General features: G+C 40.5%; 1 protein-coding gene across 2 annotated transcripts; it reads left to right on the top strand.

Annotated features, from left to right (window-relative positions):
* Positions 1-4,984: 4,984 nt before the first annotated feature.
* On the top strand, positions 4,985-17,205 carry LOC117453988 (zinc finger protein 675-like). 2 transcript variants are annotated; one of them, XM_071204576.1, is made up of 4 exons: positions 4,985-5,183; positions 6,253-6,702; positions 7,467-7,532; positions 15,939-17,205. In XM_071204576.1, exons 3-4 carry the CDS (start codon positions 7,500-7,502, stop codon positions 16,794-16,796), a joined length of 891 nt encoding a protein of 296 aa, XP_071060677.1. In that variant the 5' UTR covers positions 4,985-5,183; positions 6,253-6,702; positions 7,467-7,499; the 3' UTR covers positions 16,797-17,205. The 2 variants fall into 2 exon arrangements, with proteins under 2 accessions (XP_071060677.1, XP_033948930.1); XM_034093039.2 differs by having other exon boundaries at positions 4,985-5,188.
* The last annotated feature ends 181 nt before the right edge of the window (positions 17,206-17,386 follow it).

The raw sequence follows: 17,386 nt of genomic DNA, 5'->3' as shown, positions 1-17,386 counted from the left end.
GACGCCATCCCCGCCACGAGGCACGGAAAAACACTCACGAAAAAGTATTAATCGTGACGCAAATAGATTTCAACTGATTGCAATGTATTCCCATCTGCGTCGGGATTTGACGCTCATGGAAGCACGGCATTCGTTTGTGTCGGCTGCCCTTAAAGGCAATGTGAGCGTCCATTCCCATTGGATAACGGAGAATTGTACACCCGGAAGTAAGTATTCCTCTTACTGTCGAATTTACAGTGATATCTGCACTACTCATCGACTAAAAAACACCAGATTATCCTTGTTAATTACACAACATTGATTGGTTTAAATTGTGTACAATGCTTTTGTATTTTTCCCCTTCGATTCGGAGAAACAAATATTTTTTCTGAGTAAAGGATGGCATAAGACACTACACTACCCAGCATCCCCAGCTGTCGTTTGGACTACACCATGTGCTCTGTTTGTTTGACAAACCCCGTGATAGTCCTCAAGCTCTGTGATTGGAGAGTGTGCTCCGAGGGTTAAGCAGATTCTCGAACAGCACTTGAAATGGGATGGAACCACGGCAGACTGTCCAAAACTGGATTTGAACGGGTCCACCGCGTCCCCCCCCTCCCCCACCCCGTCCCCAGAACTACACATGCTGGCTATTCTGTTTCGCAACATGTTCTCTCTATGGCACGTCTCTACTGGGAGTTGTAGTTTTAAAAGACGTTTTCGTATTTCCCATAATAAGAAGTTGCCAGTATTAAACTGTGTACATCCCTGGAGGTTTAAGGGACAGGAAACACTCACATTTGAAACATATAATTAATAAATGGGTGAAAATTGCTTGTGCCCAATATGGGCAGTATTAATATATATACCCACATGCCAGCTAAGGTCAGAAGAGCTTTATTTAACAGCTGGTCTTATGTGTGTGACCCCTGTGATAACATTACATTACATTAATTGATAAGCCTGACACATGCACTTGTCAAGGTTCAGAGGCACATTTTGCAAATATGGCAGTAGCCATCGATCAGCTTAAGATAAGATATACTTTATTGATCCCAAGTTGGAACATTTGCGTTCCATCAGCATGTGTAACAGTTAAATATGCAGTGGTGTTTATTTGAAAATCATTTAGTATAATCACACAAATTCTGTGTTTTATATTCAACAATTCTGTGTTCTTTATTTATTGATTGTTCAATACCTGACAAGGCCGGAGATGAAATATCTACATACATCTTATAAGAGTATAATACATTATGTATAATATCAGTTAAAATAAGTGCTTCAACATAGTTAACATTGCTGGAGGTATGCACACATATTGATAGATGTCTTGTAATGCACTATTGAGGAACCTGCGACCCAAGTTTTTCATTCAGTGCAGAACTACACCACAGTTGTGTAGGCCTATATGATGTCAATAAACCTTAGAACATCTTGAAATCTTGAACGGGATGTGCAAAATAGTCATTATATACAGTCTTTAATTAACTATTAGTAGAGAATAACGAGTAATGAATATACTTTATAAGGATCGTATTAATATCTAATAATAAAAATAATGAAATTCAATAACATGCTTTAACCACCAGGTGTCTCTTTATATCATCTGTGCACCTTTATGGTGTAAATACAGCCTATCTACCAATTGGATCAAATATAAAAGTCAGCCGAATTAGTGTTGATACTGCAAGGAGACGTATTGTGTGAAAAGAAATGTAAGATGTTGTTTAATGGCTGATATATTTATGATCCACGTCACGTTTCCAGTTCCTCATGTTTGTCTTCTCATCAGGGCTATAAATACAGAACTACGGCAGATATGTAATATTTAATGCAGCCGAACCGTGTATTACAATGCCGTTATGTGATGACTTTCAAAGAGAAAAGCAAGCACACTCGGAATAAAGTATTATTATTCATTTTAAAATGTTTTCGGTCTGTTTCCGGTATTTGTTAATGACGATGTGCTCTGAGATGTGAGACTGGAATTGCAGAGGGGGAAATAACGTATCTTTAGATGCGGATTTTGTTAAACTAATATGTTTGCGCTGTGGACCAACACATTGACGGGGAAGGAGGTAGCAATAAAGATAACACCATTAAACAGTTACACAACATAACAGAAATAATATCGATAGCAGCGTCCCTAGCAACCACCTTGGTAACAATGAAAACGTCGCGATTTCCTGAAGTAATCTTCGTAATAACTAGCAAACTAAAGATCATGTACATCCACTGCACACATAATCTGAAATAACAACTCATATTTCTCGCATCAAATGACATCAAAACGCATTTTAATGGCCAAACTAACTTTAAAATAGGCATTTTACACCGAGAATAAAACGAAGTGCGGCCATGTTTTCTTTTTCTGCAGGGAGAAATTTGAAGATCACGTGACATAGACGCCAGCCATCGGAATGAATGGTGAAAAAAAAAACGGGGTTTGTCAAACAGGGCACATGGTGTAGGCCAAACGATAGCTGGGGATTCTGGGTAGTGTAGTGTCTTCTGCCATCCTTTACTCAGAAAACATATTTGTTTCTCCGAATCGAAGGGGAAAAATACAAAAGCATTGCACACAATTTAAACCAATCAATGTTGTGTAATTAACAAGGATAATCTGGTGTTTTTTAGTCGATGAGTAGTGCAGATATCACTGTAAAATAGACAGTAAGAGGAATACTTACTTCCTGGTGTAAAATTCTCCGTTATCCAATGGGAATGGACGCTCACATTGCCTTTAAGGGCAGCCGACACAAACGAATGCCGTGCTTCCATGACCGTCAAATCCCGACGCAGATGGGAATACATTGCAATCAGTTGAAAGCTATTTGCGTCCCTTTATGACGCTGAAGGAGCCTAGGAGCGTCACAATTGGACGCCACGGACACTGACCAAACGTCGCTCCTGGACGCTTAGGGAGTAACGGCCCCTACACACGGCGGCGTGCGTTGCCGCTTCAACGCTTCTGCCCATTCACTTTGAATGGGGTGACGTCACGATTCGCCCGAACTGCATTGTGGGAGCAAAGCGTAGCTTCTCTCGAGGTGCTCACTGCAAAAGTAGAGCAATGTTCTACTTTTGCCGCCTCGACGGAGGCGTCAGCCAATCAAATCCCTCGTATGTAAATCTGACAGTACAAGCACTAGCCAATCAAACCGGGTGTATGTTGGGAGAGCCAGACCGCAGTTATTTCCCATATGTCAACAAAAGGAGGAGAAAATGATCGTGGCGGTAGGGAACATACAGGGATACAAACCGGAGGAGCCAGGCATGGGGGGAGGTGGCAGAGACAGTGGGGGAAACTGGTAGGTTTTCGCTTGTTTGGGGAGTTTATATCCAGTGTACTTCGTTTGAATGGACAGCTAGCAAGCATAGACAGTATATTTAGCCAGCATGGATGTAGCTTGAATGCTTTGCTTTGTATGTCCGGGGCGGGACATTCATGTGGTTGGTTGTTGGTCGGGCTGCTCGCGTTGACTCCCCAAGCTCAAGACACGCCCACCGCCAAGCGGCAACGCACGCCGCTGTGTGTAGGGGCCGTCAGAGTGTGTTGACCACAGAGTTGTTGGCATTGTGCTGTCATTGAAATGGATAGAGGAGAAATAAATACATAACAGTGTAATTGCATCTGACAGCTTTTCAGCATTATCGAGTATACGATCAGGCAGATCTTCATCTAGAATGGACATAATAAATGAAGTATTTCTAATGTTATATAAAATGCAAATCAAAGGCATAGCAACCCGTTTCCTCTGGTTCCTGCTCATGTTGGTGTGGAGGGTAATGAACAGGGGGATATTCTGGCCAAACAAACACTCAGAAGTATGAACATAGACATAGAAGTTCCACTCAGCAAAGCGGAGGTTCAAACATTCATTCAGAAATATGCACAAACAACATGGCAAGATCATTGGGACCTTAGTGATACAGGAAGACATCTTATAAAATGCAAAGGTATGTGGGGGATGGAAGGAAGGTGGGTTTAAAAGAAGGGAGGAACATTTCATTTCTCGGATGAGAATAGGTCATACAGGTCTCAATCATACATTAAGTATAATAGGAAAGCATCCAACCGGAAAGTGTATACACTGCAGCCAGCCAGGAACTGTTGAGCATGTTTTACTGCTTTGCAGGAAATATAGTACTCAGAGAAATGTGCTTTTCCAGACACTGGAGAAAGCAAAATGCCATGACTTGTCGCTATCAGGGCTGTTAGGGAAAACATCAGGCAATATATATTGAGAGATTATTACGTTTCTAAGAGAAATTGATACATTTAAAATAATCTAGAGTTTTGGTTCTTTGTTTTGTTTCTTTTGTTTCTTGTTTTCTGCTTAGTCTCTTGTCCACACTCCAGTCCAGTTGGTGGCGGTAATGCACCTACAGGTTGGGTTGCCAACCGCCAATAAACACTAAAGAAGAAGAAGAAGAAGAAACACGTGTCACTACCCGATCCGTCACCCTGCCCGATCGGTTCTGCGCATGTGCGAGATGGTCCGGAAGTCCGGACGGCAACCCAAGATGGACACTTGACACAGTGGCTTTTAGCAAAGCTCAAAAAGAAAAACCGAGAGAGATGAGTTATTGTTAATACAACGTGACTTCACTATTATTTAACAACTCTTTTTATTGGGTTCTTTTATTTGGGGTTCAGTACATTGTCAGAATAAGTGAGGAATGCATTTAACTTCTGTTAGACAGCTATCATACTGAATACATATTTACTGTGAATGTATGCAAAAATGTATGGCATATGGCTGTCTAACAGAAGTTAAATGCATTCCTCACTTATTCTGACAATGTACTTAACCCCAAATAAAAGAACCCAATAAAAAGAGTTGTTAAATAATAGTGAAGTCACGTTGTAATAACAATAACTCATCTCTCTCTCGTTTTATTTTTCAGCTTTGCTAAAAGCCACTGTGTCAAGTGTCCATCTGGTGTTGCCGTCCGGAGTTGTCCAACATGGCGGACCCTCTCGCACATGCGCAGAACCGATCGGGCAGGGTGACGGATCGGGTAGTGACAACACGGAAGAAGAATAAACACGGAAGAAGAAGAAGAAGAATAAACACGGAAGAAGAAGAAGAATAAACACGGAAGAAGAATAAACACGGAAGAAGAAGAAGAAGAAGAAGAATAAGAAGAATACGAATAAGAAGAAGAAGGAGAAGAAGGAGGAGGAGGTGGTGAAGGTGAGGTGAGTGGATTAAACACACGCAGAGGTTTCATTACGTGTATTTACACCTGTTAGCTTAGTTTACAGTTAATCACGAATCAGAAGTTATCTTATTTAACACAGCTGTAATATTGGAAGAAAGAAACTCACAAAAAAAACTTTATTATGTGCGCCAAAAATAGTTTCAAATTATCTTTAAATAAAGGCTAAAAGCTACAGTCTAACAGCTACAGTTATTATTCCAGTTCGGCTCTGGGTGAGGAACAGTTGATTTGTAATGCTAAGCTGACTTTATTTGAGTTATTTATTACACCAGTTGTCTTTAAGACAGTTTGAGTTGTTGTGTTGGTGCTCTTTACCATAGATATAGTTTTAAATATATGCTTATTGGCATCGCCATTCAATGTGACGCAGCATTTTCCCATTGAAATGAATGGGGTTCTTCAGTTAGCAGCTAGCGCTAAGCTAAGCGACGGTTCAGCTCATTAGATAAATAGATATACTTTATTTAAATAATTGTTTACCTTAAACTGAGAAATGATTGTGTCACAGCAGAAGTGTTTTCAGGCATTACACAAGTTAAGCATATTTAAAAGATACAATAAGATATAATGAAAATGAAGCATTAGCAGCAAGTTTACACACATATCACTAGAGTATCTAAAGAATACACAATATACAGAAAATACTGTGTACATGGAGTACATTAAACAGTCTTACTGGCTAATGTTTGCTTTCTGTGTTAACTTAGTGATAGTTAATGACACAGATAGCGTTATAACCCTGGTTCAAACAACCGTTAATGTCACTTTCTATGTGAATAAAGTCATTTTAATGAAATAAAAGTGAACAAACTGTGAGCTGTAATGCATGTAATGTTAATAACTATCTGACCTTTCTATCATGTTCTCCTCTGCTTAACATCACATTGACTAAATGGATCAATTTGGAACATGTTTACGTCACAGCAGCATAGATGAGACAAGGCACTGCACATGATGTGATAAAACACTACATAGAAGCATCTAGAAATAGAACATATCATTGAATAAACTCTTTGAATTCCTCCTCTTCACTCCTGACAGTTTTCCACCTGAAGCAGCTCTGTGGTCTTCATCAGGACCCAGTGTCCCCAGAGAGGACCTGAAGCAGCTCTGTGGTCTTCATCAGGACCCAGTGTCCCCAGAGAGGACCTGAAGCAGCTCTGTGGTCTTCATCAGGACCCAGTGTCCCCAGAGAGGACCTGAAGCAGCTCTGTGGTCTTCATCAGGACCCAGTGTCCCCAGAGAGGACCTGAAGCAGCTCTGTGGTCTTCATCAGGACCCAGTGTCCCCAGAGAGGACCTGAAGCAGCTCTGTGGTCTTCATCAGGACCCAGTGTCCCCAGAGAGGACCTGAAGCAGCTCTGTGGTCTCCATCAGGACCCAGTGTTCCCAGAGAGGACCTGAAGCAGCTCTGTGGTCTTCATCAGGACCCAGTGTTCCCAGAGAGGACCTGAAGCAGCTCTGTGGTCTTCTCAGTGTTTCCAGCTTAAAAGTGTGTGTGTGTGTGTGTGTGTGTGTGTGTGTGTGTGTGTGTGTGTGTGTGTGTGTGTGTGTGTGTGTGTGTGTGTGTGTGTGTGGTGTGTGTGTGTGTGTGTGTGTGTGTGTGTGTGTGTGTGTGTGTGTGTGTGTGTGTGTGTGTGTGTGTGTGTGTGTGTGTGTGTGTGTGTGTGTGTGTGTGTGTGTGTGTGTGTGTGTGTGTGTGTGTGTGTGTGTGTGTGTGTGTGTGTGTGTGTGTGTGTGTGTGTGTGTGTGTCCGTAATAATGACTTTCTCTAACATTATTTATCCCACAGTATATTCATAAGTTATATGCATACCGTTTAGTTTGAGTAAACGCTCCCCTTGTGCCTTCAGCATATTGTGTTAGTACGGTAACTCTTCTTTATTGCCGTTAGCATACTGGTTTCTGTGAGGTAACTCCTTTATGTTACAGGATGAAGCCTCAGTTTATTGACTTGTTGTTTCTAGTCTCCTCCTGACTTACAGAGTCCTGGAGCTGTGAGTTTCTCCTCTTCAGAGAAGCAGCTTTATTACTGTCTCCTATTGTTGCAGACAAAGTAGCATTACATGGAAATATTCAAGTAAAGTAAAAGTACCTCTAAATAGTACTTAAGTACAGTACTTGAGTAAATGTACTTGGTTACTTCTCACCTCTGCTATGAACCTACGAAGTAGCTGTGGATTAGTTTTGTTGTGTGTGTCGGTTGTATTGAGTCGTCTTGTTTTGTGTCAGCTGTAGTTGTGTTGATTATTTCAGAGCCCCAGCCGGAGAAGGAGAACTGAGAGCAGCATGGAGGAGAACAAGGAGACCCCTGGAGCTCAGGTCAGTGTGCACTTCATCACAATATATTCCTAATTCCAGCGTTTCCGCCAGGCGGGCGTCTTGCCGTCATTTGACGCCCTTATTCAGCTCGGAACGCCCTGGACTCGAGCCGAGGGCGTCCAGAAGAGTTTTTATCGCTTGAAATGAGGAAAAAGGAGAAGGACATCCCTCTGCTGGAGGGGCAAAGGAGTCCGGTGGGATTCTTTTCACCGCCAGCAATTTGCAATACTGAGATAGAGAAAGTTGGTGCATGTACATTTGTAGGACTCATTGTTGATGAAAAACTCAACTGGAAGCACCATATAAATTATGTACAAACTAAACTGTAAAAAATAATAGGTATTTTGTATCGTACTAAGAACATTCTCGAGGAAAAATACTCCGAACTCTTTATAACAGTCTATTTCTCCCTTACCTTTATTACTGCTCCGAAATATGGGGAAACACGTAGCCTACGCAACAAATCTACAAAAAATAATAACATCTAAAAAAATTACGAATAGTCTGTGGTGTTGGTAAATATGAACACACAACTCACATATTTAAAAAAAACTCAATCTATTCAAATTTGTTGATATAGTAAAGCTTAAAACAGTACTGATTAGGGCTGAACGATATACCGGTGTCATGGCAATAACCGCGGTATGCGCATTCGCGGTATTCACACCGCAGGGACGTGCGGTTTTATTCATTTTATTAAAAAAAATGCTAACGCACTTTAGCACAGAATTCAAAATAAAGATACCCTTATTACTTATCGAAACTGCACATACAATATATCTGATTAAAGCTGAGACTCCACAGATTATTTAAGTATAGTATCTAAACGATCCGATCTCGCAACAGGGGAAGCAAACACAGACATCACAACACGTACCTTTACGTAGCTTCTAGGGGAGATGTATCACCGTAGCTGTCAATCGGATCAAAAGACGTGTTCAAGGGCATTAAAACGAGAAAGAAAAAACGCGGCTGAATCGGTTGATCATGTATCTGTGGCTTTGAAGCAATTGTTTATAATCCATAATTCCATTTTTATGTAAAAATCGGAGCACAACAGTTAGCTGCTAATGGTAGCCACCAGAGTGTATGCAGCTTCCGGTTTTGACTACGCGTCACTCTCACTCCTTATTTGGTAATGTGTGTGTGTGTGTGTGTGTGTGTGTGTGTGTGTGTGTGTGTTAGACTGCGCTGGACTGCCGCATAGCCAAGCACCGGAAACAGCCACTCTGGTGGCTACCATTAGCAGCTAACTTTTGCTCTGCGATATTTACATACAAATGGAATTATGGATTATAAATTAAATCATTTTTTTATACAGAGACGTTAAAAACCTATGGATCAACCGATTCAGCCGCGTTTTTTTCTTTATCGTTTTAATGCCATTGAACACGTCTTTTGATCAGATTGACAGCTACGGTGAGACATCTCCCCTAGAAGCTACGTAAAGGTACGTGTTGTGATGTCTGCGTTTGCTTCCCCTGTCCGAGTTCAGATCACTCAGTGATGATACTATATACCTAAATAATCTGTGGAACCTCATCTTTAATCGGATATCTTGTAAGTGCAGCTACAATGAGTAATAAGGGTAGTTTTATCTTGAGTTCTGTGCCAAAGTGCGTTAGCATTTTTCGCTCAGGGGTCATTTAGATGCTTCTTATGAGACTTGTGTTTTGTTTTGGTAAAAATGGTTTGTATCGTCAGTTAGCTGAGATTATTCCCGTTAATCTGATATAACACATTAATAGGTTCTTAAATATTACGATCCCCTAAGACACTGTCGTGAAAAAAAAGTAAAGTACCCGCCGGGACTTTAACAGGTTAAATAAAACACAATATATACCGCCGGGGGGGGGGGGAATCGCGATGTCAGTTTTCTTCAATACCGTGCAGCCCTAGTACTGATTATGCACAACATTTACCATACTAACATTCAAAATCAGTTCCAAACCACAGTCAGGAAATACCCAACCAGGCATCCTAACTGGTTGTGTAGCAAGCCCTGTAGAACAACCATCAAATCACAGCTTATCCATAATCGGAGTTAGAACGTGGAATGGACTTCACCCAGACCTTTCAAGTATTACACGTCATCAACAATTCAAAAATAAAGTAAAAACAATTATATTTGCAGATTACTCCAGCTAACAAGTATTTGACACACTTTCATTTCATTTCAAACCTTTATTTATACAGATAAATCCCATTGAGATCATTGATCTCTTTTTCAAGGGAGACTTGCTCAAGTAGTTCCACATGAAACATAAATACATAAACAGAACAACAAAAGGACATCACACAGCATCATTTACATAATTATCCACATAAGCAGGTACCAATAGCTTCCGATTGACTAGCATCCAACCGACCTTTAAAAACTGATGTTTAGACGGGATATCATTTATAGATTAAAAACTCCTTTACTTGTTCACTCACAAGTCGTTCGAGCACCTTAGCCAGAACTGACAATTTAGAGATTGGCCTATAGTTATTTAAAATAGTTGCCTCCCCTCCTTTCAGTAAAGGCAAGACATAAGCAGACTTCCATACTTTTGGAATTGCATTTGTGCTGAGGGAGAGGTTAAAAAGAGAAGTAAGAGGTGGAGCAATAAAATCTGCAGCTATCTTTAAAAAGAAAGGTTCTACATTTTCCGGGCCAGCCGGTTTCCTAGGATCTAACTTGGATAATGCTTCATGAACAATACCAATAGTATACACTATAGACAGCAGCTCAGTAAAGTCATCAAAAGAAGCTAAAAGAAGCTAAGAGCACAGCTGAACTCCCGCGGCCCTGGGGGGCCCCTACATTGGTTGTGATGGCAGATGACAGGGTTTTGTTAACCTTCACCAGTTGCTCTCTCCTGGTGAGGAAAGCGGCATTCCAGTAAATCAGGTATGGATTTACTTCCATTTTGGCCATTTTTGACACCAAGATGTCTGCTTGTATTGTGTTGCTGCTGAGAAGTCTAGGAAGAGCGCTCTTGCATAGGTGTGACGTTTATCTAAATGTTTAGTGATGATATGAACCAGAGTAGCAACAGTACCACCCCCTTGCTTATAGGCAAATTGGTATGGATCAAGTATGTCTTGTCCGTCACAATAGGTTTAGCTGAAGAGGTCATTCCTGTCATGGTTCTCATGGTGTCCCACACTTTTTTGGGGTCTTTGACTTTAAAAGCATTTCCCAAAAGCTCTCTGTGTGCCAGTTTTGATTCCCTCAATTTGACTTTCAGTTCTTTTTCTGTCTAAGTGCTCCCATAGCTATTTTCCTGGTTTTTATAACTTTTTTTAATGTCCTTAGTCACATATGATTCATTACTTGGATAGATTTGTATTTCTTTAGTGGGAACACAAAAGTTAATATAGTCTTTAGGGATGCTCTGATCGATCGGCCGATACTCACTCTCTACCGATCGATCGGTGCTCTCTAAACATGCCGATCGCGAGAGCCGATTGCATGACGTAAAATACATGACACTTTTCTCTGTTTGCGGCAAAACAAGCTCGCCAGAATGGCTTCACCGGTCTGGCATTATTTTAAGGTGTCCGAAAAAGATGGTAAAATAGCGGTATGCAACGTGAAGCAGAAATCCTGCAGCTCCGCCCGCTGCACCGGTAAGCGGAGCGAAACACAAAAGAGTTAGACCTAACACACTTAGCTATTTGATCTACCTCTGGAACAAGCTACACTAGATATACATATATTTATTCTTCACTGTCGGGTCAATTATTACTGGATCAGTGAGCTGCATGAGATACTGACAGGCTGTCAGGAGAGGGTGAGAGGAAAAGAGAGCGCTTCCGTTCATTTCTCCCGTGTTATTATTAGGGCTGCAAAATTCCGGGAATTTTCAAAGATGGAAACTTTCCATGGGAATTAACGGGAATTTATGGGAATAAACTGGACATTTTCAAAATTGAAGGTTGGCTCTTCGTAGGGAACTTAAATATAGTTGGGGAAAGTATATTTTAGCATAATCTTGACTACTTTTACATTTTTTTTTCACATTTATTAATTATTTATACACTGGTGGAATATCAAAACAACGGCCCGCCCGGGGTGCAAAACGTATCAATGAAAAGCGACCCTCTACCACACAAAACAACACCTGTAGATAACCCAATTTGTGTTCTTTGAAATTGAAAAGGATATTGCATTGTGTTTGTTACTTTCGTTGCAGTTGTATGTCTTAAGTGTAATTTGGCATGCTTTTATTTTGAAGGCAAGTTTACGCTGTTGACAGTTGTTGTTGCTATGGAAACAAGAAACGTTTCACAGCGGGCGGAACTTGTCATAAAGTCCGCGATAATAAAGCCCACCCATTTAGAGGGAAGATATGATTGGTCAATTGTACTGTCATTTGACATTACTCTCGTTCAGTTACTATAGCTGGCCCTCTGTGAATTCCTAGTTGGACGTCCAATCAGCTCCTGTCTTCACAGACTCACAGAGAGGAGCTTCTTTCATTTAACCCTTCACATTCAAACAGAAACTGAATAGGCAGATTCAAAGGATTTATTTCTTTGGAAATGTTATTTTAAATACAATTAAATCAAGTTATTTTTGGTAAAACTATTGACAAATATTACTAAAAACATATTTTAAAAAAATATATAAAGAAAAATATAATTTGTTTTAATGTTTTTAAATATTATTTTGTAGAATATCTTAGGCCCTCAGAGACAGGCTCGCCACTGGTAAAAATCTCTCATACACACGTGTGAAATGCTCTCACAGACACACACAACAGCGTTGCAGTCGGGAAGAAAAGCAATGTGGAGCGAGAGAGCAAGAGAGAGAGCACACCTTTATCTATTTAATAAAGTTGTACAAAATAAAGTAAGAAATCATTCCAATGTGTACTATAGGACAGTAAAAAGTTTAAAAGGGGAGTGATTAGTCAAATATGCATAAATAAAAAGAAAGAATGCTAACTAGGTAACATAAGATAAGAATAAACAAGTTTAAATGATTTGTTGTGATCATATTCTAAAGATGTTTGGATTATTGAAAAGTATACAGCTCCCTTTCATCTGAGTGTTGAGAGCTGTATCCATAAATTCATGTTGGGCTCAAAGTAGGGATGCTCGATTATGGCAAAAATCATAATCTCGATTATTTGGGTCAATAATTGATATCACGATTATTAAAAACGATTAACCATTTACTTTGAAAAACATCAATTTATTGAAGAAAATTATTTGAAAAGTATGTTTTTAACAGTTGATTACCCTGAACTTTAAGTATAATTCAACTGAAAAACCTATTTAAAAAATAAATAAAATCGTTTTATTTCGATTATGTTGTTTTCATAATCGTTGCAAGCCAAAATCGTAATTGCGATTAAAATACGATTTAATTGAGCAGCCCTAGCTCAAAGTGCACCAGATTGATGCATTCAACTTCAATATTTAAAAAAAATCTTCCTGGGGGTGCATGCCCCCGGACCCTCGAGGATGTGACGTCCACCACCAAATAAAGCAGGTTAAAATAATTAAATTGCATACATTTTATTTTAGTAAACACTGAAAACGGGTCCCACAGACCCAAACAGCACTCAAAGGTTAAAGGTAGCATATAATAATGTTAAAATGTGCTAAATATATACACTGCAAAAAAACAAAAAAGAGGAGTAAAAGTAGCTAACGACTTGTTTTATTTTTTGAAAGTAACCCTCATCCTAAAAAAAGCGAGCGAGCGAGAGAGAGACCTTATGTGCATTGTTGTTGTTAGCATCTGGTGCTAGCTAGCTGCGCTAACGGATATAAGGAGCTGTTTAAATGAAAACAGAGGAGCGCTCTATCCACACAACTGCGCTGAGCACTTGACTTTATGCAGGAAGCCAGACAGCGGGACATTGTAGGAGAAGTCAGCACGGATAGTGCGCTACATGATTGCAGCGTCCAGGCAGCTCCCGTTCGAGCATATGCCTTGAGTTGCACATAGCTCCAACGATCCATCACACACACACACACACACACACACACACACACACACACACACACACACACACACACACACACACACACACACACACACACACACACACACACACACACACACACACCATTTGTATTGAATGAGAGAGGTTCCAGGTTGTTGTGTTTAATATTCATGAGAATATTTGTCATTGTTCAAATGATAATACACATTAGCATAAAGCATATTTGTCCGCTCATATGTTGATAAGAGTATTAAAAACTTGAAAAATATTCCTCTAAGGTACATTTAGAACAGATACAAAATGTGCGATTAACTATGGACAATCATGCGATTAATCGCGATTAAATATTTTAATCGACTGACAGCCCTAATATATTTATATAAATGTGTGTGTGTGTCCGCATCTGTAGCCTGTTATTGTCTCATTATACCGCACTGTGAATGAATCAAAGTAAATATATATATGTCATCATGAACATCTGACAGAGGGCTGCTGTGGTCTCTTTAAAATGACCGCTCAGAGGAGAGGAGTTATCATCTCTCTCTAACCGCCTGCTGCTTCCCCTCCTCTCTCCTCAGTCCTCCGCTCGCATCTCCTGTGTGCGGGACTAAGTATTTAGGAGGGGAGTCGAGGAGGGGAAATTTGAGTATTGAGAAACCTCTATTGGCTCCTTTATCATTAACAAAGCATTTGTCCAGGATATTGTCTTTCCTGCTGTGATCCCTAACATACTGCTGGAACCCAGGTAACACAGTCTCCAGGCGACATTGCTTCATGTCCCAGAGCACTCTTGCCGGTGCATCGGTGGCTGAGTTGTAGCTCGTGAACAGTGTTCTCTGCGCTGGGAGGCACGTAAACAACAAACAGTAAAATACACCCGAATTCTCTAGGCAGATAAAAGGGTCTTAACGTCATGCCGAGAATTTCTATGTTGGGATCACAGGTTTTACATTTGACTGAGTATGATCGGCACCACAGATCATTAATATACACACAAATACCACCTCCTCTGGTTTTCCCCGAGTTCGCATCACTGTCTGCTCGAACAAGTGTGAATCCGGGTACTTCAAAGAGATTCAGGCTTTGTAGATTGTAGCCAACTTTCTGTGAAACATAATAAAGAGGCCTCAAGAAATTCATGACAGTACCTTGTGTATGTCCTTAGTGTGTCCACGTTGTTGCTCAATGAGCGCAGGTTTGTGAGAATGATGGATAGAAGTGGTGGCCGGCTGAATCTCCGCCGTAGGCGATTCTGAACGCCTCCCCTCCTTCCTCATCTCTTTTTCCTGGTGTTTCTAAGCGGCTCCCGAGGGATTTCATCCAATATCGAAGAGCACAGGTGGCTTGGTGTATTCGTAGGAAGCCGATGGCATTGTAGCTCTAGCATAGCCTTGCGGCTGTAGCAGCGTAGAGGCCGGGGCTCCTCGCCTGTTCGTGCTGTCACTCAGGTGTGTCTTGGAAAGTTGAATGGCCAGACATGGTCTGCAGAAGGCAAATGTAATCAAAAGCATGGTCTCTCAAAATGACGTTTCATACAGACACAACAAAGTGTAGACAATAATTAGACCAAAAAAACTAAAACTAGACGAACGGAGCATACTGAGACTCGCAGTGACAGGATGCCGTCTCGCTCTGTCTCCTGTATACCAGGGGTGGGAGTAAGTCATAAATGTGCAAGTCTCAAGTTACTGGTTAAAACGTAGCAGCCGCTCGTTAGCTGTTCTAATGAAGGTAAACACAGTGAAGGCACAGCTCTTTGCAGCTGGTGCTGCTTTTCTGAGATTCTGCTGAGTTACACGTTACTGCCTCCTGGTGATGCAGAGATTTCATGAAGTGAAGGAGGTTTTTCTTCTATAAAACAGCTGTGGGCAGCAGATACTGTGAGTCACAGACATGAATACATAGGTCAAGGCAGACTGGTTCACAGACTCTCCTGTTTTGCCGATCCGGTGCCGAGTTTGAAATGTATCTCAAATAATGTATGTATTTCCCCACATAAACATAACAGTCTGCAATGAAACGGCTGTCTCCTGTGCGCTCCACTTCCTACTTTCTCCTGCGAACGAGATTCTTTCTCTCTTTTCTTTTTGTTCATTGCCCTCTAGGGGCTTCATACAACGCAAATATTTTATTTTAAAAAGTAAAGTCCTTTCGAGTCATCTGTCTCACGCCTAAGTCAAGTCTCAAGTCATGAATTCAAAGTCAAGTCGAGTCTTTTATCAATGTTAGTCAAGCAAGTCTCAAGTAAAAAAATATGTCAAGTCATGTGACTCGAGTCCCCCACCTCTGGTATATTTGGTTAGAATATTGCTGTATTACTGTATCAAATATAACAAACACAAACGGTTGATAAGTTGATAAGTTGACTCAAGGTTTATATTAAGTGAGTTTTTATTGTGTTAACTTGTGTATTTATGCTTTTTAGATTGACTTTCTCTCTTTCTCTGTCTGTCTGTTCTAGAAACCGAAAGGAAGAGAGAGACGTCACAGCTGTCAGCAATGTAACAAATCCTTTACAACATCTGGACATTTAAAGACCCACCTGCATATTCACACTGGAGAAAGACCTTACAGCTGTGAAGAGTGTGGGACAACTTTCAGTACATCAGGTGTTCTCAAATCACATCAACGTATTCATACTGGAGAAAAACCGTATAGCTGTGAAGAGTGTGGGAAAACTTTCACTCAATCAAGTGCTCTCAAATCACATCAACGTATTCATACTGGAGAAAAACCTTACAGCTGTGAAGACTGTGGGAAAAAGTTCACTAAATCAAGTGATCTCAAAACACATCAACTTGTTCATACTGGAGAAAAACCGTACAGCTGTGAAGAGTGTGGGACAACTTTCACTACATCAGGTGGTCTCACATCACATCGCCGTATTCATACTGGAGAAAAACCGTACTGGTGTGAAGAGTGTGGGACAACTTTCTCTCAATCAGGTGATCTCAAAAAACATCAACGTATTCATACTGGAGAAAAACCGTACTGCTGTGAAGAGTGTGGGAAAAAGTTCACTACATCAAGTGCTCTCAAAAAACATCATCGTATTCACACTGGAGAAAAACCGTACTGGTGTGAAGAGTGTGGGGCAACTTTCACTCAATCAGGTGATCTCAAAACACATCAACGTATTCATACTGGAGAAAAACCGTACTCGTGTGAAGAGTGTGGGACAACTTTCACTCAATCAGGTGCTCTCAAAACACATCAACGTATTCACACTGGAGAGACACCGTACCGGTGTGAAGAGTGTGGGAAAACGTTCACTAGATCAGGTTCTCTCAAATCACATCTTCGTCTTCACACACCATAGTGGTGTTAAGAGTGTGGGAACACTTTTTCTTAAAGTATTCACCTTAAAGTCCATGAGCGAGTTTCACTGTTCATTAATCTGCCGAGTAGTTTCTCCAATAATCTGTTTGTTTAATAAAATGTTGTGACTTTAAACTTTGATTGGGATATTGTTGATAGTTCCTGTTGAGTTAGCAGTCTGTTCTGGTCTAAAAGAACCAAGGATGCATGCATCTAGAACACATTTACGATGTTTTCAGTTTGATCCTATTCTCTTGTTGAAATGATCAGAAATAAAATGGCCTTAGAAACAGACTCGCAACCCTGCATATCTGTTGTGTTTTGCAACATGTCATTCCCTTCTTTTCAAATACCACAGGTTGTGTAGTGATGTATTTGAGGTGTACTGTCAAATAAAATAAAATGTTATTTATAAAGCACGTTTAAAAGTGATTTTTGGTCGGGCCAAAGTGCTGTACATGTAATAAATACGACAATCACATAAAAACACATTACTACAATCACAATAAATTACAACAGATATGTAAAAAACACAGGGAAATGTCAGGAGTCGTACTCCGCTCTGACTTAAAGGCCAGGGTGTAGCGCTGG

Source organism: Pseudochaenichthys georgianus, chromosome 10, assembly GCF_902827115.2.
Source record: "Pseudochaenichthys georgianus chromosome 10, fPseGeo1.2, whole genome shotgun sequence".
Taxonomy (NCBI): Eukaryota; Metazoa; Chordata; class Actinopteri; order Perciformes; family Channichthyidae; genus Pseudochaenichthys; species Pseudochaenichthys georgianus.
This window is presented reverse-complemented; position numbering and strand designations above follow the sequence as displayed.